Below are 27,059 nucleotides of genomic sequence, written 5' to 3'. Positions count from 1 at the left end.
GTTGGGATCCTGCAAACTCCGATTTATATCTTTTTATTTTTTACAAAAAATACATTTTAACAAGTAAATAGAAACCATTTCCATAAGTCCACCGTTGTCCAAAGTGTAAATGTACATTGTAAATTTGCCATTTTTAATATAGACATGTGCTCTATTTTGCCAGTTGTCTACAAGAAATTCAGCTACAGTCTGATGAAACATAATAAATAATGATTAAGAAATGGAAAAGCTACACACCAAGAAATGGGAAATATAAACTTTGCAAAAGTCATACATAGTTATATTACAGCCACCTCTTCCCAAATCAAACATTCAATTTCTCTTTATAAAGTACAACAGTAGTGCATTCCCGTTATTGGCATAGAGAGAGATCTTCCACTGAAATACTGTCCATGGAAAGAATTCCACTGAACTACAACTCAAAGGGACACCAAGGGATTAACTCAGGACAGTAGCAGTGCAAAAGCCAACAATATTGGCTTTATTTAAATTAAAAAAAAAAGAAACTTCCTAAGAATCAACATATTGAACACTAATGAAATCATTTTTTGAATTTCAAAGCAAGAATCATTTTTCTGGATCGCTCTTTGGGTGACCAGTCCCACCACAAAGGAACAGTTGGATTTGCTGTCTTTGCCACCCAGTTTGTCATTCCCAATGACTTGGGCAGAAATCCCTGCAGCTGGCTGGGAATTTCTCTTGGTACCATTGCTTCCAGGTTTTCCCATGATCATGGAAAAATGGGAAGATTTAGAGCACACAACTCTAAAAGGGGAGATGTGAAAAAGAGGAATTCCCTTTTCCTGCCTGTAATAAAAACTGTCTAAAGCTGTTGGAGCTGAACATTTTCACCCTGTTGTTTACACCACAGATAAAGAAGCATCCCTCCTTTTCCAAGTGCTTCCATCCAACTGGTCCATCCCCAGTTTTCAGGATAAAACCCTTAAGAACCCTTCTTTTGGTAGTACCACACAAATATTCCCCAAATATGGCCCAAATTCTCACCTACTACTTACATTTCTATCCCGTGAATGCAACACAGAACACTGCTGGGAGCAATGGAACAACACTGTGGGATACAACAACTCTGGGAAGGAAATCAAGGAAGTTCTTTTTTCTTTTTTTTTTTTTTTTTTTTTTGCATTTCTAAAATATTCCACTACTTTAGAAGAGGAAATACTCACAGGTATTAATGCTTATATAAGATCCAAAGTCAACCAAAAGGTGTCTGTAGAAAAGTATTAAGATTCCTAATAGTAAAAATATCTGCAAATTTAATTACAAATACATTTCCAAAGCAAAATCCTTAATTAAGTACATCAGGGTGGGTCAGTATTGACAGTGTTCCTTGAGGAGGAAGTGAACAGCTAAATGTGGAATATTTACACTGAGAGATCCACCTATGTCAAAGATATAAAGTGAAGCAGCCCCATTTACAGTCTGGAACCTACAGGTTATAATGGAAGAGCACTAAAACTCTGCTAAAACACCGAGATTTTAAGTACTGCTGATTTCATGCATTTGTTCCACCACCTGCCCTAGGATTTCATCCACCACATCAATGTCATAATTCACTTGCTGCAGGTCCAGGTCAGGCATGATGGTGGCCAGGAGCTGTCCCACGTTCACTCGGAGAGAGCGGAGCTTCAGGCTGGGGAGAGAGCAGCACAGCATTAGCTGGGGATGGATTCTGTGTCCAGAGCCCACCTCACAGAGCTGGACTCATGAGCCAGCCTGGAGGTGCTCCATGACTCCCACAAACCAACAACAACAAAAAAAAATGGATGCATTTTTTCTTGATGCAGCTGCATCAAGATTATTTCTAAATCTACCACTTTTTCCAAGCTTCTCTACAGTTTTCAGCAGGAAGGGGGATATTCCCTCACTTTCAAACCAATCCTAACCTGAATTCCTGTCAGAAATATTTCAGAATAAGCATTGGTACAATCCTTTCCCCCACACCACCTGTATTTCTCAAAGCAGTTTTAAGGCCTGGTATTTTTATCCATTTAGAAACCCAAACTACCACAACCCACAGGAACAAAAGGAGAGAAAAACAGAGGAGAAGGCAAGAAAGAGGAGTTTGTGCAAAGGCTTTAAAATATAAAGAGGAAGGAAGAGTTATAGCCCAGGGAAAAGGCTGTGCCTCTCGTTTTTGGTTTCTTTCCTGGATATCCTTGCTGTGTCCTCTTCCTGATCAAATTGTTTTGCCATGAGCCATCCCTTCTGTGGCCCATTTCCTTCTACTCTGAGATCCTTTATCCAGTTCTCCCAGTGCTGCCATATCTCCATCAACTTGTGGGGGAAGTTACTTCCAAGTCCTGCATTTATTTGCTAATTCTTTTAATAAACACACATATACACACATCAGAGCTATAATGAAAACTAAAATTAAATGCTGACAGGTCATTTTTAATGTGGGTCAATTTCTTTTTTAAGACTGAGTCTCTGGAAAGAATCCAAGTTATTCTCCACTCTGCCAGGGCGTCGAGGGATCCTGGCTGGGCTCCCAGTGCCGGGCAGCAGGGAGGAGTCACTGGAGCTGGGTGGTGCCACCAGCAGAGTGCACTGCTGGCTCAGCCTGCACTGCCACTGTCCCCAGCACCGCGGGCACTTGCCCCAGGGTGGTGCCACCAGCAGAGTGCCCTGCTGGCTCAGCCTGCACTGCCACTGTCCCCAGCACCGCGGGCATTTGCCCCAGGTGGTGCCACCAGCAGAGTGCACTGCTGGCTCAGCCTGCACTGCCACTGTCCCCAGCCCCGCGGGCACTTCCCCCTGCAGGAATTCACAGGTGCCCCTGTGGAATTTTCAGGGGATTTTTTTCCTGCTCTTTTGTCCAATTGGTCAAAGTCCCTCAGCAGCAGCTCTGCCCTCCTGAGTTTACTCCAGTTTGATGGCATCAGGAATTTATTGAGTTCATTTGGCTCTGTCACCCTGGCCATGAATCCCAGAATCCCCATGGCTGGAAGAGAACTTTGGGATTATCCAGTCCCACAATCACCCCAAAATGACATCCCCAGGGCTCCTCCTGAACACTCCCACAGACAGTGACTCCAAACCTCCAGCTCAGCCCAAGGCCTGACCACTTTTCCAAGGAAATTTCCTTTCCCAATCTCCAGCCTGAGCCTGCCCTGGTGCCATTTGAGGCCATTTCTTCTCTTCCTTTCTCTTGGGACAGGGCAGCAGAGCCCGACCCCCCTCACTGCCCCTCCTGGCAGGGACTTGTGCAGAGCAGTGAGGTCCCCCCTGAGCCTCCTTTGCTGCAGGCTCAGCCCCTGCCCAGCTCCCTCAGCTGCTGCTCCCAGGATGTTTTCCAGCCCCACCCCTGGCCATGCTCCAGCCCCTCACTGTCCTTTTAAAGGGGCACAGAACTGGACACAGGACTTGAGGTGCAAAAGCTTTTTCTATTCTTGGCCTTGCTGCTGATCCCCAGTTTGCCCTCAGTCACCCCATGCTGCTTGTCCTTACTCCCTTTTTGACTCACATGGGGCTCCAGGTGGCTTCCAGGCAGATTTATTCCATATTTTCCCTGGGATTGAGGCTGCAGTGACAGGATGGAGCTCTGGCTGTCCTAAATATGAGCATAACTGCCTTTTTCCAGGAATGTGAACTTCTGGAGATACTACAAGGCCCTAAAGCTCCCTCTGAAATGCCTCTCCTCTGGTCCCAGGGGTCAATTTGCTGAATTGATCCCTTAACTGACTCCCCTTTTATCCCAGCTGATGCTCCCCCTTGGATTGTCCCCTAGCAGGGACCTCAGCTCACTCTGCTTCCCCCTGCTCTGGGTTTTGTGTGTGTGCTGTTCCCACTTCCCAAGAGCTCCAAGCTCTCCAGCTGGAAGTTTCAACCTTTGTTTAATTCCAAGACACACCCCAGACCCCAGGACTCCACAGGATTTGCCTGCAGCAAGGAGTTCTTACAGGAAAGTTTCAAATCCAGACTCTTGAGTTGATTCAAAAGAGAAAAACAGATTCTCAAAGTGAAGTTCATTGCACAGCAGAAAATAATGATCACCCTCCTCTTTCCTGCCTCCCTTTTCTCTCCTTGGTTTGCAAGTTGTGGTTAGAAATTATACAACATTTTGGATATTTTCAGAAGTATCTGTTTGCTATTCTCTTGTGGCCAATCCTGCTCACACAAATCATAAATCACAAACATCACTTGATAAAAAAGAAAAAAACAACAACATTAGTTAGGAGTCACAAAAGGCAGTAGAAAAGAATTGCAAGCATCACATTTTATTATACAATTATCAAACATAACCTTCATCAAAACATTTGAAATACAACCAACAAGCAAAAATCTTGAAATAACATCTAGAAAGAACAAAACTGATACCTTTCTCCATCAGAAAAATTTACAGAGTCTTCTACATTACTGGTGGTAGAATCATTTGCACGTGCTACAGCCTGGGGGATTGAAGCTTTTAACTGAGCCAGCTCTGCCTTCAGCTCCTCACACTGACAGGCCATTTGATTCTTCTCCACTTCCAGGACTTCAATCTGCCAACCAAAAGAAAAATCAAGCTGTAAGAACTATTCAAAACCTTGTGTAGTAGAAGTGCTGTGAAACAGGGAGTGAAAACTAGAAATAATTGAAGTGGCAGGAGTGTTTCAGCAGGTGTACCTGGCTTTTGTAGCTGTCTCTCTCAGTGGTGCACTTGTCCAGCTGCCTGAACACATCATCCAGCTGCACTGCCATCTCATCCAGCTCACTCCTGCTCTCTCCATCAGCACACTTGCTGCACTCAGTCTTTAGGTTCTGCAGGGTGCTGCACTGCTCCCTGAGCGCTGCTATCTCCCCCAGGGCCTGCTCATAGAGAGCTGTCACCTCTGCCAGGCTCCTCCCGCCATCGCTCCCTTCCCCACAGGAGGGAACTGTCTCCGTTGCCTGGTGGCACATCTCCTTTTTTACATATTTGTTATTCATCTCCAAAAGCTGCTGCTCCAGTGTTTCCACCTGTTTGGTTAACGCTTCACATTTGCTTTGGTACATTTCTTTTTCTCTGTTCAATGATTGCAGCTGATTTTTCAGTTCATTTTCCATCTCTACAGATGTCTCAGGAACACCATTGACCTTGGGCTGTTCCTTTTCCATCCCTGGCCCAGGAATGTGGACTGGGATGTCTTCCACCTCCTCCTTTTTCACCACCAGCTTTGGGAGCTCTGTCTGTGTTGCTGAGCTCAGCTGTTCACTTCTTGCCTCTGAAGTGGTCGCACTGCAAGGTTCCCCCACAGGAGAGTTCTCCTTCTGCTTCTCCTCCTGATCCAAATTGATGCACTCTGTTTTTACCACGGGAACATCAGGATCTGCTGAAGGCTTTGGAGTGCTGCTCTCCTCTAAAATGATGACATCTTCATCATCATCCTCCTCCTCGTGGTTGTTGAATGTTTTGTCACTGAGCCGAGGCGTCTTTAGGGACACGGGTGTTGCACAGCTCTGTGTCCTCCTTTTGAGACTGAGGAGGAAAACATTCAAATAATCATTATTTATTCAAATATTAAAATAATCATTTATTTGCTTAAATGCTGCCAAATCATTTGTTTCCAACCATGTGCAGTGTTTCTCTGAGCACTGTTCCAAACTCACCACTCCAGAAAATCACCTGCAGGAATAAATTCCTGTGAAAGCAAGTGCCTGCCATCCACACTCCCACATTATTCTGAAACAGACCCAGCATCCCCAGGAAAATCCCCAGAGCTTCAGGAAAACAGCCTGGGGAGTGGGGAGAACACAAACTCTGTTCCTGAGTAGACAAATCACTAAAAATGCTCCTTTGTCATTTTCTTGCATTCATTTTTGTACTTGACCAAGTCTCCTGGAGCTTCCCGTGCTCCCAGAATTCCCACAGGAATTTCAGCAGCTGAAGCTGCCCCCAACACCATCATTTTCATTAATTTATTAATTTTAGAAGTAAACAGGAATCTCCTTTGTACAGGTCCACTCACCTGCTATCAGCATCCAAGTGAGGGGAAGATACTTTAATTAAAATAGGCAGAGATCTTCTAACAGAAGCATCTGAGGATTTTGGTATAAGTAACCTGGGAAGAGCTTCCTTTGCATTCGGAGCTGAGAATGTTTTGAAGTCTTTACTTGAAGAAACAGATGTTTTTAAAAATATTTCATTATTGATCTATAAGACAATGTAAGTTAAGAATGGAAATAAACAGATATTAGTAGATTCTTCAGGAGAGATTTAAGCAATTCTTTATATACCAACATCTAAAATTCTGACATTTCCATATCCAAGTACCTCCTTGAACCCAGACTCAGGATTTTAGGATGATAAATGCTGACAAGACTACTGCAAATCCCACTTTTGCATTTGAAAGTGCTGTGCAGAATCCCAGGCAAGAGCTTCTCCCAAGCTGTGTCTCTGTCTGGAGTTTGCCCATCAGACACAAACTCCAGGACAGACATCCCTGGGAAAGCTGCTCAGGGTTCACTCAGTTGGCCCAAAATGAGCAATTTTTTCACTTTTAAAAATTCCTTTTGTAGTGGGGGAGATGTAATGGCAGAGAAACAGTAAAATGAAATAAATAGGTTAAAACAGCACATGCAGCATCTCTTCTCCAGAAATGATCCTAGGTCAGAAATTGACTTTGAATGCAACTGAAATGAAATCCCACTTAGAAAATTTGATTCTGAGTTACAGTCCAGACATTCCCATCAAACACCTTGATCTGCATCTGGGTTTAATCTGAATTTGAGTGTCTCCCATCACAAGTGTAGCTGCTCCACCTCTGTCTATCCCCACTGAGATCTCCACTTTTAGGGGCATCTTTACTTTAAAAGAAATCCCCTTTCAAGAACTGGGTGTCCTGCCATAAAAGCAGTGACTGCCATCTCCTCTAGTTTTGGCCAGAGACCTTTGTCCCTCTCAAACTCCTTCCTAAGGAGAAAGAAAGGGTGGATTTTCCAGCACTGGGCAGCAAAGAAAGGGGATTTTGGGTTTCCTCGTGGTGAGCAAATCCTGCAGAGCCACCAGAGTAACCTGGATGCTGCAGCAGACACTGCAGGCAGCTCCTGCCAGCCTCAGCAGTTACCTGGTGGCTGTACTCCAGTCTCCTCTTCAGTTTCTCCCTGTCCCTGCACAGCAGCAAGGAAAGAATAGAAATGAAGAGCTTAGATTCAAACTGTTCATTCATTATAAAAACTGAAGCTAAGATCTAAAAGCAAACAATACTCCTCATCTCAGCTAGATACAATAAGCCATGTATTTTTGTTTATTGAATGAGAATTTCCTCAGGAAGCTGGAAACTTGTCTGAAATTAGTTTAACTTCCAACAAGTTCCCTCTAGATTATTTATAAAAATATTTACAACAACCCCAAACTCCCACTTCTGGAATATAAGGCAGCATCACAATTACCCAAATCAGTTTTTGTCATACACCTTAGCTAAGAACTCTTTTATTCCTAAATAAATGTGTTGATCCTTTCAATATGCTTCAATGTGCACCTCTGAAATTTACACCAGCCAAGGTCTCCTAAGAGCCCTCAGAGTTTGCTTCTGGGGCATCCCAACTGATTGTCCATTTATTGATGGGACGTCCCAAACTGATTGTTCATTTATTTATAGGACATCCCAAACTGATTGTTCATTTATTTCTGGGATGTCCCAAACTGATTGTTCATATTTATGGGACATCCCAACTGATTGTTCATTTATTTATAGGACATCCCAAACTGATTGTTCATTTATTGATGGGACATCCCAAACTGATTGTTCATTTATTGATGGGACATCCCAGACTGATTGTTCATTTATTTATAGGACGTCCCAAAGTGATTGTTCATTTATTTCTGGGATGTCCCAAACTGATTGTTCATTTATTGATGGGACATCCCAAACTGATTGTCCATTTATTTATAGGATGTTCCAACTGATTGTTCATTTATTGATGGGATGTCCCAAACTGATGGTTCATTTATTGATGGGATGTCCCAAACTGATTGTCCATTTATTTATAGGATGTCCCAAACTGATTGTCCATTTATTTATAGGATGTCCCAAACTGATTGTCCATTTATTTATAGGATGTCCCAAACTGATTGTTCATTTATTTATGGCATATGTCCCAAACTGATTGTTCATTTATTGATGGGACATCCCAAACTGATTGTCCATTTATTTATAGGATATCCCAAACTGATTGTCCATTTATTGATGGGACGTCCCAAACTGATTGTCCATTTATTTATAGGACATCCCAAACTGATTGTTCATTTATTTACAGGACATCCCAAACTGATTGTTCATTTATTTATGGGATGTCCCAAACTGATTGTCCATTTATTGATGGGACATCCCAAACTGATTGTTCATTTATTTATGGCATATGCCCCAAACTGATTGTTCATTTATTTATAGGATGTCCCAAACTGATTATCCATTTATTTATGGGACATCCTAATTGATTGTTCATTTATTGATGGGATGTCCCAAACTGATTGTTCATTTATTTATGGCACATCCCAAACTGACTGTCCATTTATTTATAGATGTCCCAAACTGATTGTTCATTTATTTATAGGATGTCCCAAACTGATTGTTCTCACAGTGCCAAATCCTCTGGACCATCACCCCTCTGGGAGCTGGGCTGTCACCCCACCTGCTGCACAGCTGTCCTTGGTGTGTTTAGTGTTGGGAGCCCTGTGAAAGTCTCCAGAACTCACTTTTTCTTGTAGGTTTTCTCGTACGTGGGGTGTATTAAATCATCATCCTCCGGTTCCTCTGGCACGCTACAATTCCTGAGGGAAGGAAGAGGACAGAAAAAGCCCCACAGGAGAAGGAGCTGAGCACCCCTGCTGCTGCCAGGGGCTGTGTGAGGGCTGGGGTGTCCCTGGGCCGTGTCCTTACCTGAACTGGGGGTCAGGGTTCAGGGAGCAGTACCACTTCTCCGGCAAGTGCTCGATTCCGTCCGGCAGCTTCCGCCACTTGAGGCACGCGTCGCACTGCACCCACGTCTGGTCAGGCTGTTTCCTGGGCAGACCAACACACATCAGCACCTGCACACCACACAGGGCTCTCCTGTCAACAAACAGGGACTGTGTGCTCAGCTCTCTGCTCTCACACGGCACTCACTGGATCTCCTCGACGGGCAGAGCCATGGGATATTCCTCGTTTTTCTTGGTTTTCATCTCGTTCCAGTAATCGTTGAGCTTTTCTCCCAGTGCTGCTATTGTGAGTCTGCAAAGAAAAGAATGTAAAGATCACCTTGAATAATCCAACTCTAGCACAGGAAGAATCTTTATAAACTCCAGTGACAGAAAAAGTGCATGAACCACTTTAATCTTTCTAATTGCACAAGAGTGGGGAAAAAAAAACTTTTAAAAAAGCTTTTCCTTTTTTCTTTTATAAAATGTTTTTATTTCGAAACCTGTAGAAATGAGGAAGTGTCTTAAGTCATGTTTGTCAGCAAAGGAATTCCTGGAAATAGGAGTCAGAGCCCAAAGGCTGAAATCAAGAGCAGAGCAAATCCTGGAGGGGCTTCACCAGTTCAGCCTCAACCAAAGAATTTTAAAAAAGCACAAAACCAATCCAGCACCTGACCCTGGTTCTGGCTGTTCCTGCACATCCCAAGTGCAGGTTCATGGCTATTCTCAGGCTGATGTCCAACTTTCCAACAAGGAGCTGGCAAACATTTGGTATCAAGTCTGCACTCTGATAAAAGGAGCAGCTCAGGGTAATTTTCAGTTTTGTTTCTGAGTTTTTTGTTTGGTGCAGCTCAGGGACTCCCAGAGCTGGCACACCCAGGAGGGAGAGGTGAGCAACAACAAGAAAGCCCCCAGGGGAGGGGAGGTGAGGACAGCCCCTGGAATTGAGCTCTGAGCAATCCAGTGGATGAGTAACCAGCCCAGCCCTGGCTCAGCACCTGCCCTGGGCCTCAAACCAACCCAAATGTTTGTGCAGTGAACTCCAAGTGTGACCCAGAGCTGGGATCCAGGTCACCTCAGCAGGAAGTGCTGAGCCAGGGGACAGCAGTGGGCAGAAAGGAGCAGTGAGGCATGGATGGGACCACGTCCATCTTGTGGGGAGGGAAGAAGTGCAGGGCACCTTTCCATCAGGCTCACAACCTTCCAGCCCAAACCAAACCAAACCCTTTGTGAAAGCCTGCAGCACTCCTGGTACAAAAAGCTTCCCAGGAGATGTTTCAAATGTGGTGTCACTGTGCCCACCCACGCCCCAGGGGCAGGGGAGGTGGCTGGGGGTAAAACCAGAGAAAGCTGGGGGGTTACATTCCCATTTAACAGGGCTGAAAGCAGAGGTGAAATGCAGCTGCTGCTTCCTGGATGGAATGCAGCTGGCATGGGGAACCTGCTCCTGGGTGACAAACAGCACAGCACACAGAGTGGGGACACCAGAGCCAGGAATCCCTGCAGGAAGGGAACTCCAGGGCACCAGGAGCTGACAGAACACACAGCAGCCAGACAGGAGAAGCTGTTTTGCTGCTGAAGCAGCAGCTGGGTGAATTCCCTCTCCTCAGATGAACTTGGCTCATTATTTAATTTAATTGCAAGATTAACTCACTCCTCCACCCCAAGTTATGTCCAGGAACAAGTGGATGTGGCACTCTAAGGTTTGGAGGTCTTTTCCAGCCTTAGTGATCCTCTGATTCTCCCCATTTCTCTGGATATTGACTTAATTACATTTTTTGGACAGGCTGGTTGGGCACAAAGTTCCCAGATTTCCTGGGGTGCTGACACACAAAGGGGTTGAGGAAATCTCCCTTTCATGGGAAGTGTTCAAAAAACCCCAAAAAGTGGAAAAATTCCCTGCTCCCTGTGCCTGCCCAGGGCATTCCCAATTCCTGCCCTGTGCCAAGGGAACTGCTGGTTCCACACACAGGAAATGGTTCAGGACCACCAACATTTGCAATCAATGCCCAAAATTTCCACATGAAAATCCACATTAAAAGCACTGCTGGGCACATGGAAAATGCCTCCTCCTGAACAGCCACAAAAGAACATCCAGGGAAAAACAAGGTGGAGTGGATTTTGGGGGAAAATATTTATAAGGAAAGGGATAGAGGCAAAGAGGGGGCAGACAAAAAAGGGTCTAAAAAGAACTGTCTGCATTTAAACCAGGTTTGGCCACAACACCAGAAACTTTTATTCTCCCTCTTGAAAGAAGCAGCTTTATCAAGTATTTCCCAGGAAATGGCAATATGGGCTAGAAAATGCAGATAAAAATACCTGTATTCATTGGTGTAGTCAAAATCTTGTTTGTTGTGAGTTGGTTTTAGGAAGTTGCATTCAATAATCCCAACAACACCCACACCCATGTTGTTTGCCTGAAAGGAATTAAAGTTTATCAGGAAAACCAACACAAAATCCATGCCAATATTGCAAGAGTTTGCTGGAGGTAATTATTAACTGGATCTACACTGGGTAAAAAGGAATTTCTGGCTTATGACTCCTCTGCAAGGAGAAAGTCTTCATATAAACCCCCTAAAGAACAAATCCTCTGCTCTACCCCTGGTTTTGTCCTGAAACATGTGCTCAGATTCATATTTTTGTATCAAACAGCTCAAAACCAAACAACTTAATACAATTTTTAAGTGCTGCACAGAGTAAAAAAAGGTGATTTTATCAAGTATACATCAATATCTTGCTTTCCATCCATATTCTTTTTTAAAATCAGTGTTTGAATGAAATTTATCGATATGTTGAAATATTCTGAAGCCTCAGTTTCTTACCTTTAACTGACAGCCAACTCTCTCATAAGCTTTGATGAGTCTGTTTTTGTGGTACATCATTATTCCATAGTGATCTTTGTTCCTGCAGTTAAATCCAAAAGTGATTCTGACTGTTTTGGCCTTGGAGCAGATATTAAGGAAAAACAGGGTGAATCTCATGGAACACAAATAAATAAGAGTTACTCTGAGTGGGTCTTAGAGCTTTCTTTTCTTATACTGAGATAATTCCTTCAGTAGGACTTAAAAAAACCAAAATAACAACAACAAAACAAAAAATAAACAAACAAACAAACAAAAAAACCCACCAAAAAAACCCACAAAAAATAACCCCAAATGTATCAATATAACTGAAGAAAATGCAGTCCCAGAATTCAGCTCTGCAAAGGAAACATTAAAGGATACATTGAGAAATTTGGGTCTGTAAATATCCCTCTCGATGAAGGCCAAACTTTTGGAAACCAGCTGTGTTTTCACCTTCTGCCCTCTCAGGATGATCTGCATGGTTGGCTTCAGGTACAAAATACTGCAGTAAGCCTAGAAAACAGATTCTGTTAAAATGAAAACATTTACACCCTCCAGCTTCCAAAAATAATCCCAATTTTAAAGATCCAACACGTACTCTTAGGGAGTAATCACTTTCTGGAACAATCTGGTCCATCCTCTCCTGTTTTTTGTAGCCTCTTTTGCCTGTTTCATCCAAGTCTTCTGGAATTCTGATGTCATATTTATCCTTGTCAAAGTCAAATTCTGGTTTGTCATTTTTATCTCTAAGAATGAAGATGGGAAAATGTATTCATTATAGAGGAAAAAAGCAAATACAAGAGGAGGTGTTGTGGGAGAGCCAGGAAATGAGGAAAAAAGGGGAATTTTGCTCAAATAAAAAATGGGAAGCAGGATTCAAATTGTAAACTGCACACAGCTTGTTCCAGTTATTCCACACACAAAGAACCCCCAAATCTTCTGTGTTTGCACACACTGAAAGAAAATTTAGTGAAAAGTAAAAGCCTGGATTTCTCTTAATTTCTGTGACTCCAAATCCTTCTGTGTTTGCACACACTGAAAGAAAATGTGAAATGAATGGGATGTAAAAGCCTGGATTTCTCTTAATTTCTACAATTCCAAATCCTTCTATGTTTGCACACACTGAAAGAAAATGTGAAATGAATGGGATGTAAAAGCCTGGATTTCTCTTAATTTCTACGATTCCAAATCCTTCTGTGTTTGCACACACTCAAAGAAAATGTGAAATTAGTGAGAAGTAAAAGTGGATTTCTCTTAATTTCTATGACTCCACATCCTTCTGTGTTTGCACACACTGAAAGAAAACATGAAATTAGTGAAAAGTAAAGACTGGATTTCTCTTCATTTCTACAATTCCAAATCCTTCTGTGTTTGCACACACTGAAAGCAAACATGAAATTAGTGAGAAGTAGAAGCCTGGATTTCTCTTACTTTCTAAGGTTCCAGATGATGATCCTGGTGCCCTTTTTGCCTATGATGGCGTCCAGCTCTGCCAGCAACTTCTCCTCAGTGGAGAACAAGGAATGGGCCAGGATGGCCTTGAGGCTGTTCCTGGATTCTGCGGGGTCGCTGATCTGCCGTGGGCACTGGGTTAAGGACAGGGAATGCAGCACAGACTGCAGGAAATGAGGACACGGCAGCACCCAATGCCCAACGGCAGCACCCAATGCCCAACGGCAGCTCCCAGTGCCCAACGGCAGCTCCCAGTGCCCAACGGCAGCACCCAGTGCCCAACGGCAGCACCCAGTGCCCAACGGCAGCTCCCAATGCCCAACGGCTGCACCCAATGCCCAACGGCTGCACCCAATGCCCAACGGCAGCTCCCAATGCCCAACGGCAGCACCCAATGCCCAACGGCTGCACCCAATGCCCAACGGCAGCTCCCAATGCCCAACGGCTGCACCCAATGCCCAACGGCAGCTCCCAATGCCCAACGGCTGCACCCAATGCCCAACGGCAGCACCCAATGCCCAACGGCAGCTCCCAGTGCCCAACGGCAGCTCCCAGTGCCCAACGGCAGCTCCCAGTGCCCAACGGCAGCACCCAGTGCCCAACGGCAGCTCCCAATGCCCAACGGCTGCACCCAATGCCCAACGGCTGCACCCAATGCCCAACGGCAGCTCCCAATGCCCAACGGCAGCACCCAATGCCCAACGGCTGCACCCAATGCCCAACGGCAGCTCCCAATGCCCAACGGCTGCACCCAATGCCCAACGGCAGCTCCCAATGCCCAACGGCTGCACCCAATGCCCAACGGCAGCTCCCAATTCCCAACGGCTGCACCCAATGCCCAACGGCACCACCCAATTCCCAACGGCTGCACCCAATGCCCAACGGCAGCTCCCAATTCCAAAAGGCTGCACCCAATGCCCAACGGCAGCACCCAATGCCCAACGGCAGCTCCCAATTCCAAACCTCCCATTGCACAGCTCAGAATCCCTACAAAGTGAAAAGTTGTAACCAATTACAGCATAATTTCCTGGCTTATGGCTCCTCTCCAAGGAAAAATTTGGATATAAACAAGCCATATGGAAGTTGGAAAATTTTAAAATTTGATCAAAATTTTCATATTAATTCATTTTGATAGAAATGATACCAAATTTAGAATTTGATATGAAAATTATATCAAAAATTGATATAAACGTGAAAATTTGATATAAACATCAATATATAAATTTGAAAATTTGATAAATTTTCATATAAATTCATATAAATATTCATATAAATTATATCAAATTTTAAAATTTATATAAAATTATATTGAAAATTGATATACATTTGAAATTTTGACATAAACATCAATATATAAATTTGAAAATTTGATATAAATTTTCAAATAAATTCATATAAATATTCATACATATTATATCAAATTTAAAAATTAATATAAAATTATATTGAAAACTGATAAATTTGAAATGTTGATATAAATTTGAAATTTTGATATAAACATCAATATATACATTTGAAAATATGATATAAATTTTCATATAAATTCATATGAATATTCACATAAATTGTTATTAATTATATAAAATTTAAACATTGATATAAAATTATACTGAAAATTGATATAAATTTGAAATTTTGATATAAACTTGAAATTTTGATATAGACATCAACATATAAAATTGAAGATTTGATATAAACATCAATATATAAATTAATATAAATATTCACATAAATGGTTATAAATTATATCAAATTTGAACATTGATATAAAATTATACTGAAAATTGATATAAATTTGAAATTTTGATATAAATTTGAAATTTTCATATAAACACCAATATATAAAATTGAAATTTTGATATAAACCTGAAATTTTCTCCTTTCCAAGAAGAAAAGTGATATAAACATGCATGTATAAATTTGAAGTTTCGATATAAATTTTCCTATAAAGTAATTTTTACATAAATGATATTAACTTTGAAAATTTGATGTAAATTTGAAATTTTAATATAAATTTTCAAATTTGATATAAATTTGGAAATGTTCTGCCCTCCAAGGAGAAAACTTTGCCATGAACACCCACAAAAGCAGCCAAAGCTTTCCTTGGGGCGCCGTTCTCCCCAGACTGGGCCGTGGCCGGCGCTTTGCGGCGGGCGGGCAGGAAGGATATGTTGGTTGGTGAAGGTGATGATGGGAACCATGACGTGCTCGGCCTTGGTGGCCTCCAGGAAGGTCTGGGACAGCAGCCCCACGCTCATGGTGTCGCCGTTCTTGGTGAAGACGATGGCGTCCTTGCCCAGGCGCATGGAGCCCGACTTGAAGCCGTTGCCGTAGAGCCCCACGGGGACGCGGCCGTTCATCACCGACTTCTCGCTGAAACCGAAGCTGCAACCGGGAAACACAGAGGGTGAGGCCTCGGGTTTGAGCTTTTATGGGTTTCAGGTTCTGTGCTGCTTTAGTGTGTGGGGTTGGGCTGTGTATTATGGGATGGTGAGCTCTGTGCACAGAGCAGGGAGACAATTCCTGCTCCAGGACAAATGATGCAAATCTCAGCCCAGGAGCACAAACACCGTGGGCTGGAGAGAGAAAAACAAGCAGGGTGGGACTGTGTTCCAGACTGCAAGGCAAGATGGATTCCATTCCCATCTGTATGGCAGCTGTCTTTTGTCAAGTGGGCAGTTTGCCTTATCTCTCTCTGAGTGCTCACAATCACTCCTCCCTCAGGAGGGGACACCTGCTGATAACAGCCATTGAATGTCCCTGCATGGCTGATAAGAACTGCAGCATCCCATTGGAGATGTGAGCCCAGAGGGAGGAGCCAAGCATTCCTGCCTGGATATAATCTGGAGATTCTGGAACACCAGCACAGCTTCTGCACTGGATTTCCCAGAGGAACAGCAGCTGCTTCTTCCCCTGGATCTCCAGAGGCAGAGACTGCACCTTTCTCCAGGATCCCTGCTCCAGCAGAGCCACCCCTAGCACTGCAGGAGGGCTGAGCCACAATTCCAATGGTTCTGCTGCCAGCACCCTGACCCACAGGGTGTCAGGCTGGGTTCTGACTCTGGCAGTGTTGGTTTAGTTTAATGCATTGTTTATTTTATCCATTTATTTTCTTCCCTATTAAAGAACTGTTATTTCCTGCTCCCACATTTTTGCCTGAGAGCCCCTTAATTAAAAATTTATAGCAATTTGGAGGCTGGGGGGAGAGGGTTCATTTTCTCCATTTCAGGGGAGGCTCCTGCCTTCCTTAGCAGGCACCTGGCTTTCCAAACTGAGACAGATTCCATAACCTAAAGCTGGAATTGGACAATGAACTCCAAGATGCAAATGGAGCAGTATTGGATTTGTGGGGTGCCCCGTGGCAGGGAGGAATGATGAATCTGACTCCATGTTCTCAGGAGGCTAATTTATTATTTTATAATATTATATTATACTAAAGAATACTAAACTACACTGAAGAATACAGAAAGGATACAGACAGAAGGATAAAAAGATAATAATGAAAACTCCTGACTCTCTCCAGAGCCCTGACACAGCTTGGCCCTGATTGGCCAAAGAGTGAAAACAACTCCCAGCAGAATCCAATGGAACAATCACCTGTGGGTGAACAATCTCCAAACACATTCCACATGAGCACAACACAGGAGAAGCAAATGGGATAAGAATTGTTTTCCTTTTCTCAGAGGCTTCTCAGCTTCCCAGGAAAAATCCTGGGCAAAGGGATTTTTTCCAGAAAATGACTGCCACAGAGCAGAACTTCTAAAAGTGAGAGACCTTGTGACTGGTTGTCCATTTTGGGACCATTTTGGTTCATCTTGGGTGCAGCCCTGGCTGGGCTCTTGTGCTGCCCAAGGTGCATCCATTGAGTTCTCCTATTAAATCCCTGCTTTATTCTTTAGCTCCTTCCAGCCTCTGCTCTAGGTCAGCCTTCTCAAGGCATCAAGGGTGGGAAAAAATCCCTGCAAAACTTGAGGGTTCAAGAGATGCAAGTGCAGGACTTGGCAAATTATTTAACCCAACCCTCTTGTTTTAGAGGTCAGGGATTCCTGAACAATTAAATCCTAAAATCACCTGGACAACGCTGCTAAAACCACACATCAAAAACTTAGGGAAATCTCCTTCCAGCTTTTAACTATGGAACAGAAATATGAAATTTGGAATTAGGTGAAAAAGCATTGTTATGGGATTCTGGTAGTTACCCTGTCATTTCACAATAAATACTAATAACAGCCCCTAACCCTGTCTCTTTTCTCTCTCCACTTCCTAGTAAAAGTTTGATTCACAAGTTTTCCATTTCTGTATCACACTTCAAGTAAAACAGGGAACTGCACATGGAATTTAGGATTTATTATGGTATCTAACAGAAAAATAACAGTTTGAATTCAAACTTGCTCAAATTTAAATCTGCAGGCAGAGCAGTTTTTTACACTAGAAGAGAAATTGCACAGAAGCTTTTTGCTTCTGTAGAAATAAGAGAAAAATCAGTTCCAACCCTACAGAATATTTAAAGATAAATAGACAATAATTTAAATAATAGAAAATCCATTAATTTTTCTATAATACATTCTACTATTAATATTCCAATGGGTTTGAGGTAAAAATCCCCTTTTCTCTCATTCACTAACTTAAACTAAAGCAAGTGTGTCTGTGCCCACAGCGACCAAAATCCCCTCTCAGGGGGTGCTTTTAGCACTTGGATCTCACATATTTCACGTACCAAATTATTATTATTATTATTATTATTATTATTATTATTATTATTATTATTATTATTTGAATTTTCTTTAGCTCAGATAATAATAATAATCATCATCATCATCATCATCTCAGGGGTGCTTGGAGCTTTGTGGCTTTGTGCTTTTAGCACTTGGATCTCACATATTTCATGTACCAAATTATTATTATTATTATTATTATTATTATTATTATTTTAAATATTTGAATTCTCCTTAGCTCAGATAATCATCATCATCATCATCATCATCTCAGGGGTGCTTGGTGCTTTGTGGCTTTGTGCTTTTAGCATTTGGATCTCACATATTTCATGTACCAAATTATTGTTGTTGTTGTTGTTGTTGTTGTTAATAATAATAGTAATAATAATAATAATAATAAATTAAAATAATAATAATAAAATAAAAATAAAAATATTAATAATAATGATAAATAGTAAAAATATTTGAATTCTCCTTATCTCCGATAATAGCAACAACAACAACAATAATAATAAAGATTATGATGATAGTAAAAATCAAATGTTTGAATTCTCCTTATCTCTACTAGCAGTCACTACAGAGTTTCCAGAGCATAAAGGGAAGGCTGAGAGAAAGGATAAAAGGAAATGATGAGGTAAAAGTTCCCTGACAAAGTTACAGGGAAGCTTTAGCAGCATCTGCCTGCTCTGGAGTCTCACCTGGACCTTCAGAAATGCTGAATTTATGAGCAAAACCAGTGAATTACACATGAAAAACAGGAATAGAGTGAGGAACAGCAGAAGCAGAAGTGGAATTTGTAGCAGGCAGGTGCCAGGAGGTGCCCACCTGAGCATTTTGTGCAGTTTCTCAGAGTTCATGCCGTTGCCGTTGTCGGTGAAGGTCAGGCAGATGTTGTCGTTGATGACGGTCTTGTCGATCCAGATCTGTTTGGCGCTGACATCTGGATCATAGGCATTGTCTGAGGGCAAGGAAAGCAGTGGGGACACCAGAAAACAAAAATTAACTGAGTGCAGACACACTTTAAAGTCAATTAGAGTGTTAGGATGGAACAGCTGCATCCAACCCAGCAGAACCTCACCAAACCAACACAAAACTGCCCAGATGATCCATGACAGGGACACAAAGACCAAAGATGGAGCTGGAGGTGAGCAGCTCACACGAGAACAGAAAATGAAACCAAGCCCAGGTTCCAGTTTCATTTCCTGCCTGCAGAGCAGCTGATGCAATGTCTGCTTTCTCCCAGCCCTTACTGTAAAATGCTTTAGACTCAACTTTCTGTTTACAGGATGTGAAAACCAAACTGAGTAAAGAGAAACCAGGGCTCCACAAAGCCCTGCTGGCAGCAAAGCCAGGCCCAGCTCAGCTGCCCCAACACCACTTCTGTCCATCTTTTCCCCTCATCCCCAGGGATTTGTGAGGGGGAGGAAGGGTGGGATGTGATGGCACCTCTGCCTCATTGCCTGCTTGCCAGGTGCAGCTGAGACACAGAAAACAGATCAAGCCAATCACAGGAATCACTGCTTGGTCACAGGTTGGTGATTCCTTGGCAGGTTTCTTCCTGTAAACTTTAAGTCCAAATTGCATCACAGTGAAATATTTCATAAAATGTATTCCAGCATCACAAAAGAGGACAGACAGGTACAGCTGAAAGTTTGGAAGTATTTGGAGTGTGAAGAGAGCTGAGATGATTGAACAGATTGTACTCCCAAAACAGCCAGGCCTTTCCACAGCCACAGGGCTCTGGTTTCCTCCTTTGGGACAGCTTTGACCTCATCTAGCTGAAAAATCCCTGTTTTCTTCTGTTAGGTTAATTTTCTGGAGGGGGGGGGAAAGGAAAAGGGGGGGGAGGAATGGAAAACGGGGAGGAAAAGGAAAAGGGGGGGAAAGGAAAAGGGGGAGGAAAAGGAAAAGGAAAGGGGGGGAAGGAAAAGGAAAGGGAAAAGGAAAAGGAAAGGGAAAGGGAAAGGGAAAAGGGGGGAAGGAAAAGGAAAAGGGGGGAAGGAAAAGGAAAAGGGGGGGAAAGGAAAAGGAAAAGGGGGGGAAAGGAAAAGGAAAAGGGGGGGAAAGGAAAAGGAAAAGGGGGGGAAAGGAAAAGGAAAAGGGGGGGAAAGGAAAAGGAAAAGGGGGGGAAAGGAAAAGGAAAAGGGGGGGAAAGGAAAAGGAAAAGGGGGGGAAAGGAAAAGGAAAAGGGGGGGAAAGGAAAAGGAAAAGGGGGGGAAAGGAAAAGGAAAAGGGGGGGAAAGGAAAAGGAAAAGGGGGAAAGGAAAAGGAAAAGGGGGGGAAAGGAAAAGGAAAAGGGGGGGAAAGGAAAAGGAAAAGGGGGGGAAAGGAAAAGGAAAAGGGGGGGAAAGGAAAAGGGGGGAAGGAAAAGGAAAAGGGGGGAAGGAAAAGGAAAAGGGGGGAAGGAAAAGGAAAAGGGGGGAAGGAAAAGGAAAAGGGGGGAAGGAAAAGGAAAAGGGGGGAAAGGAAAAGGAAAAGGGGGGAAAGGAAAAGGAAAAGGGGGGAAAGGAAAAGGAAAAGGGGGGAAAGGAAAAGGAAAAGGGGGGGAAAGGAAAAGGAAAAGGGGGGAAGGAAAAGGAAAAGGGGGGAAGGAAAAGGAAAAGGGGGGAAGGAAAAGGAAAAGGGGGGAAGGGGGAAGGAAAAGGGGGAGGGGGGGAGGGGGAAGGAAAAGGAAAAGGAAAAGGGGGAAATGTGTGACCAGAGGAGTTGCTCTTCCCTTTGACAGCAGCCAGGTGCTCAGTCAGCCTGGCTGGGGGCCCAAGCCCCACCTTTATTTTGAGGAACCAGCTCATCACTCACTCCCTGACTGTGGAAAAGAGGAACACTGGAGGTGTCCAATTGACTTCTGCTCACAATCAAAGGCAAGATGATCATCAGGAGCTAACAAAGAGATGCATAAGCCCCAGGTAATGCAGGTAACAGGAGCAGAACAAAAAGCAAAAGCACTGAGGATGTTCAGCCAGGTCTTCCCCTAAAAGGAAGGAAAAAGGGTTTGTACCAAGGAACAAGAATTATCCCAACTATTGATCACCTACCTATGAGTTCTGCAATTGCACTGAAGGGCCAGGTGTGACTGGTGGAGTTGGTGTGCAAGAACTTTGGGCACAGCTGGAATAAAGCACAAGCAGGGCATTAGTTTGTGCTCTCCAAGGCAGAAACCAGGCTGTCAAATAAAGGAAATTTCACGAGGCTGGTTTGGACAACACCACCAGAAGGCTGTAATTGAATTGATTTCTGGGTTTTGGCAGAGAACATTAACACAGCTCTTGAAGAGGAAATCAAGCACAGTTTCAGCATGTTCTGAGCATGGGCTGTCATCCTAACAATCCTTTATCTTAATAAAAATACAAGGAACTATTGCTATCTAATGATTCCAGAGGTTACAGAAAACATCAAAGCCACGGTCCAAACCCAGTAACAGAAGCTCTCAGATGTTAAAAACTCACCTCTTAAACCAGAGGGATTCAAACTTCATGTGAAGAGTGAGCAGCACCCAATACCCTCTCTGTGGGGCACTGTCTGTGCCCACAGTGACCAAAATCCCCTCTCAGGGGGTGCTTGGTGCTTTTAGCACTTGGATCTCACACATTTCATGCACACAAAGGCACAGGCACTGCCAGAATTAGATGAAAATATGCAAATAAAGCACCTCTTTAGGGCATGTAAATTGGAGATGTCGGTGCCAAAGAGTTACCAAGCAGCCCCAGCCTAGGCTCACGTATATTCACTTCCAGACGTGGAAAAGCAGAACTAAAAATCCATGTAAGTTAAGGACCTGTCCACACAACATTTGGAAAAATTTAACTGCTGCAGCTGCTGGTTGTGTTTGCATTAGCCCTGAGGAAATCCATGGTTACACTCCTACAAAGCCTTTAACACAAACCCCCTGCACAGATGTGCTCAAGCCCCCCTGCCAGAGTCGTGGCGATGGCAGAAAAAGCAGCACCATGAACACAACAGACTGAAAACTGCCCCTGTACCACTGAGTCACACAAAAACCACAGCAAAATCCACATTATTACACAGGGAAAATCTGAGAGAGATTTTAAAATACTGTGACATATCCACATTGCATTTTTACAGAGTTACTTGTTGACAAGCACTTTTATCAAGGTATGAAGCATAAATAAAAGTAAAATGTAAATATAAGTGCAAATAAAAGCAAGCAGCCACCTCAAAGCTCCAATGTGAAAAGGAATGATGCTAAAAGCAAATCCTAGAGCCACAAACCAGGCATAGAGCAGGAGAAAGGCACAGGGAGAAGCAGCAGCCCTGGTTCAGAGCAACAGAAGGTGCCAAGAGCTGTCACCTCGATGCTCAGGTCACAGCAGCACATGACACAATTCCAAGTGCAACCTAATCCCTGCATTTCTCCATGGAGCACCAGAGGGAGCAGGCAGCACCTTCCTCGTTGCCATCTGTGCTGCAGAGCTCCAGGTTTGCAAAATCTGGTGCATGGAGTCAGGCTAAGCCAGGGTGCTCCCAACAAACACTTCCAAGTAATTCTGAATCCAAAAGAAAAATTCCTCTGGGTTATTAATGGAAACCTCACATGTGCCATGGCATGTGGGCAAAAGGATCTTGGGATTTCTCCCTCTGCTGTGCAGGAACTCAGGGGATCCTCAGAGCCCTGGGTGATTCTCCTCATCTGATTCTCCAGCATCTGCTCCTGGGTTTTCTAAGCTTTGGGATCAAAATCCACCAGAAACAACTGCTGGGGTTTTTCCCACCTGAAATCCCTCCCTGGCAAAACAAAACCAGACTTAAAAAATCCCCAACCCACCACAGGGATGCACATTCAGGGATTTGGCATCTGCTCAGCTCCCTGCTGAAACACTGAGGAACTCCAGGCACACAGGAGGCTGCAAGTGCTGGATTCCCTGCTGGATTCATTGCTGGGCTCCCTGCTGGATTCACTGCTGGAGTCATTGCTGAGCTCCCTGCTGGATTCATTGCTGGGCTCCCTGCTGGATTCATTGCTGGGCTCCCTGCTGGATTCATTGCTGGGCTCCCTGCTGGATTCATTGCTGGGCTCCATTGCTGGATTCATTGCTGGGCTCCATTGCTGGAGTCATTGCTGGGCTCCATTGCTGGATTCAGTGCTGGGCTCCATTGCTGGATTCAGTGCTGGGCTCCATTGCTGGGCTCCATTGCTGGAGTCATTGCTGGGCTCCACTGCTGGGCTCCACTGCTGGGCTCCACTGCTGGGCTCCACTGCTGGGCTCCACTGCTGGGCTCCACTGCTGGGCTCCACTGCTGGGCTCCACTGCTGGGCTCCACTGCTGGGCTCCACTGCTGGGCTCCACTGCTGGGCTCCACTGCTGGGCTCCACTGCTGGGCTCCACTGCTGGGCTCCACTGCTGGATTCATTGCTGGGCTCCCTGCTGGATTCCCTGGAATCTCAGCAAGAGGGATTTGGCAAGAAGCCCTGACTGTGATTTTGACAGAGGCATCAATTCACACTTGGGAATTTTATGGAATTCTTGAGGCTGGCCCAGCCCTGCCAGCCCATGCAGTGCCAGCTGTGCCCCATGGGCACCTTGTCCCCAGCCCAGAGCACTCAGTGCCACCTGCAGGGGACACCTGCAGGGCTGGGCACTGCAAAGCTCCCTGGGCAGCCTTGCCAAGGCCTGAGCACCCTCCCTTTCCAGGAAGAAATTCCTTCTGAAAAGGAAGCAGCACCTCCCCTGACCATCAGACAATGCTGAGGAAGGACACCTCAGTGTCACCCACAGTGGTGTCATCACCAATAATGTCTAAAAAAATGTCTTTTTCTGCCTGTGAACCAAACCATTCTGTGTGCACAGCAATCAAAGCCTGCCTGTGTAACACAACAGCTCCACTGCTGTGAACCACTGGGAATTGTGAGAACAACATCCCAGGAATCCTGCTGGCATTCTCCAGATCACTGCCTGGGGGAGGCTGCAATGCTCACAGCACTGGGAAGTGTCACAGGTACAGGGAGGGGAAGATGGGAACTGGAAGCCATCTCCCAACCCTCAGAAAAAGCAGAGCATGAGTGCCACAGGGAATTCATGGGAGAGTTACCTCAGAGCCCACAGCAGCACCGGGTCACAGAATTCCACCCTGCCCTGGGCTGGGAGGGACCTCAGGGACCACCCAGCCCCAAGCCCTGCCCAGGCAGGGACACCCCCCAGCAGAGCAGGAGGCTCCAAGCCCCATCCAGCCTGGCCTGGCTCATTAAAACAAGGGCACAAAATCAGATTAAAGAGCAGGAGAAGGGTGGTTTTAGGCCATCAGTTTTGTAGCTTCCTCCAGAGCAATGCAGCAGTCAGCAAGCACTCCCTGATTCCTGATGAACTCACCAGGAAATATTTCAGTCCGTTTGTCCTTACACTTAATTCATCAATGCACCACTTTAATTAGCTCATAATTAATTGAGATTCAGTTAGAGCTCAACACTCACTTTGCCAATCCAGCTGTTTTGCTCACTCAGCCAAACATATTTCGTTATTCAGTGAGTTTTTCTTTAGTAATTTCATTTTTTCTGTGCAGCCAAATGCAGCTGAAACCTGCCTCTCTGGAACTGACCTGTCCTGAGGACAGCATCCCCTCAGTTATAGCAGCAAATATTGAGGAATAAAGCAGTTTATCCCTCAAAAATGACAGGCAGCTTGGGAATTTCAGTTCCCACCCCTTGCAGATCCCAAGGTGTGCACAAATCCCAAACCCCTGCAGAGTTTGCCTCATCTTAGGAACTTACTGCTTGCACATAATAAATGTGTGTTGTGTCACCCATCATCACTACAGCAAATCATTCATTTGAGTGAAAAATGCAGCTTGGTTTAGCCTGCATTTATTTAACAACTTCTTGGGAACAACTCTGCCATTTTCATGGAATTCTTGAGGCTGGCACAGCCCTGCCAGCCCATGGAGTGGGCAGCACCTTGTCCCCAGCCCAGAGCACTCAGTGCCACCTGCAGGGGACACCTGCAGGGCTGGGCACGGCAAAGCTCCCTGGGAATCTCATTCCAAGGCCTGAGCTCCCTTTCCAGACTGAAATTCCTCCTGAAATTTCCCCTGCCAGCTACACAATCCCAGGTCAGCACTGCTCGATGAACCACATCAAGGGACTGATCCAAATTCAAAACCACTCTTAAAATATTAACCTGGATCACTTCCCTGAGCTGCTCCATTGCTCAGCTGGACAAAAATCTTGCCAGAGCTCCAGCAGGAGATAAATTCCAGGCTGGGAATGAGTTCCCAGGCCCTCCCAGTGCCTCTGAATCCACAGGAAATATTTTATATTGCCAAAGAACTGTGACTATCAGCTCTCCCCACCATTCTCTGCATTACAAAGCCTTTTACAAAACCTGGTCAAAACTGCATCAGCTGCCTCACCTGAGCAAAAAATAAATAAAAATAAAAAAGAAAAACCCTACAAAACCCACAGCTTTCACTGGAAAGCCACTGAATGCAAATTCTCAGCTGTGCCTGCAACAAACAAAACCAAAGAGCAGCCTAAAAACAATTCAGAAAGTTCCCAAGTGCATCTTGTTTCATTTGTACTTCTGAGAGTTCAGCCTGGCAAAGTGATTTCAACCTGAGAATGATTTTAAACTCTGAACTGCCACAGGCAAAGGCTGATTTTTGATATTTTTCCTCTCAAGACAACCAATAACACATCCAAAAAGTAATAATAAATCCAAATCTTTATCTAAAGAAGCAGGACAACCCTGCTGCAATAAAATATCACACAAATTACGGGTTTCAAACACTTGCAAGAACTAAAGGCCTGAAATCAAAATGAAAATGCAATTTTGGAACTTCAAGGAGATGATGTTTAAGCTCACCTCTAGAGTAATTTATTTTAGCAACTTTTATTAGAGTAATATAAATTCACATTAAGGTAACAGAAATGGCTATTAGGGTAACAGAAATCGACATTAGGTGATAAAATTTCAGCCAGAGGTTGAACTCAATGATCTGGGAGGTCTTTCCCATCCTAAATGATTCTGTAATGCCAGCAGTGCTGAGCATATTCCAACACACACTTCCTTACACTCAGTATTTGTCACTCAAATATTTCACAAGTTACTCATCAGAGCACTCCTGCTCCTTTCCCCTGTCCTAAAGCAAGGTGATGAGAACAGGTGAGATTTAGAGGCATTGACTTGGGAAAACCTCTCCTGTTTCCCCTGAAAAAGCAGCTTTAACTTCATTTCCATCGGCACGAACAACGCAACCAATTGCCACAACAGCTCAGCAACAACGCTGCGACTGAAAACCCGACACAGCAGCACCGAACTGCGCGAACACTCATCCCTCTCAGCTGCAATTAGGGTTAAACTGTAATTAGGCCGCTCGCAATAAAAGTAGTTAAGATTTGAAGTTACAAGCCGGCAATTAGAGGTCACGGCGCTCGCCACAGGCGGGGAAATCCCGCCCCCAACACCGAGCCCACCCCCAGCCCTCACCTTCCCCTCGGACAGCCCGGCCGGACCCAGAGAAGGGAATTTTCCCGGATCAGAGCGGGGATGAGGGCGGGAAGCCCCCGGCCCCACGTCCCCCACAGAGACGCGGCAGCGCTCCCCGCCCTCGCTGAGGGAGTGACCCCGGAGGTGCCCAAGGCCAGCCTGGACGGGCTCCGAGCAGCCTGGGACGGTGGGAAGTGTCCCCGGCCATGGCAGCAGGCTGGAAGGAGCCGGTCCCCAGCGGGTCCCTCGGGTGCCGTGCCCCGGCCGGCCGCGGCCCCGCCGCCCGCCCGCACTCACCGCGCTCAGGCGGATCCCGCCCTGTGTTTTCGCCGCCATCTTCAGGCCGCGGCCCCGCGCGCGCTTCCGCCTCCCCGCGGCCTTTCGCGCTTCCGGCGCCGGGCGCGCGCACGCGGGGCGGGGCTTGTGTGGAGGCCACGCCCCCTTCCCATGTGGGCGGGGCTGGGGCTGAGGGCGCTGTGAGGGGATGGCGGCGGGGCGGAGTGAGGGGGCGGTGAGGTTGGGATAGGGCTTGGACGTCATCCAGGACAGCTGTGCCCGATCGCCGCCTTGTCCCCAGCCCATAGCACTCAGTGTCACCTCCAGGGATGGACACTCCAAACCCCCCTGGGCAGCCCCTGCCTAGGCCTGAGCACCGTTTCCAGGAAAAAAAATCCCACTATCCACCCTGAGCCTGCCCTGGCCCAGCCTGAGGCCGTTCCCTCTGCTCCTGTCC

The 27,059-nt window shown here is 45.0% G+C and overlaps 2 protein-coding genes across 2 annotated transcripts in view; both read right to left on the bottom strand.

Annotated features, from left to right (window-relative positions):
* DOP1B (DOP1 leucine zipper like protein B) overlaps positions 1-27,059 on the bottom strand; it is a 169,931-nt gene that overhangs the window by 72,076 nt on the left and 70,796 nt on the right. The gene's annotated exons all lie outside the window — the stretch shown is intronic.
* On the bottom strand, positions 18-26,747 carry MORC3 (MORC family CW-type zinc finger 3). Its single transcript, XM_054654605.2, has 17 exons — positions 26,624-26,747; positions 20,924-20,996; positions 18,714-18,846; positions 15,346-15,558; positions 13,153-13,302; positions 12,320-12,467; positions 12,103-12,234; positions 11,701-11,820; positions 11,198-11,295; positions 9,087-9,191; positions 8,862-8,984; positions 8,678-8,752; positions 7,047-7,089; positions 5,949-6,133; positions 4,627-5,458; positions 4,339-4,502; positions 18-1,651 (listed from the first exon to the last, which is right to left on the bottom strand). Exons 1-17 carry the CDS (start codon positions 26,660-26,662, stop codon positions 1,498-1,500), a joined length of 2,787 nt encoding a protein of 928 aa, XP_054510580.2. The 5' UTR covers positions 26,663-26,747; the 3' UTR covers positions 18-1,497.

This window comes from Agelaius phoeniceus, chromosome 2 (genome assembly GCF_051311805.1).
Source record: "Agelaius phoeniceus isolate bAgePho1 chromosome 2, bAgePho1.hap1, whole genome shotgun sequence".
In the NCBI taxonomy this organism is placed as follows: domain Eukaryota; kingdom Metazoa; phylum Chordata; class Aves; order Passeriformes; family Icteridae; genus Agelaius; species Agelaius phoeniceus.
This window is presented reverse-complemented; position numbering and strand designations above follow the sequence as displayed.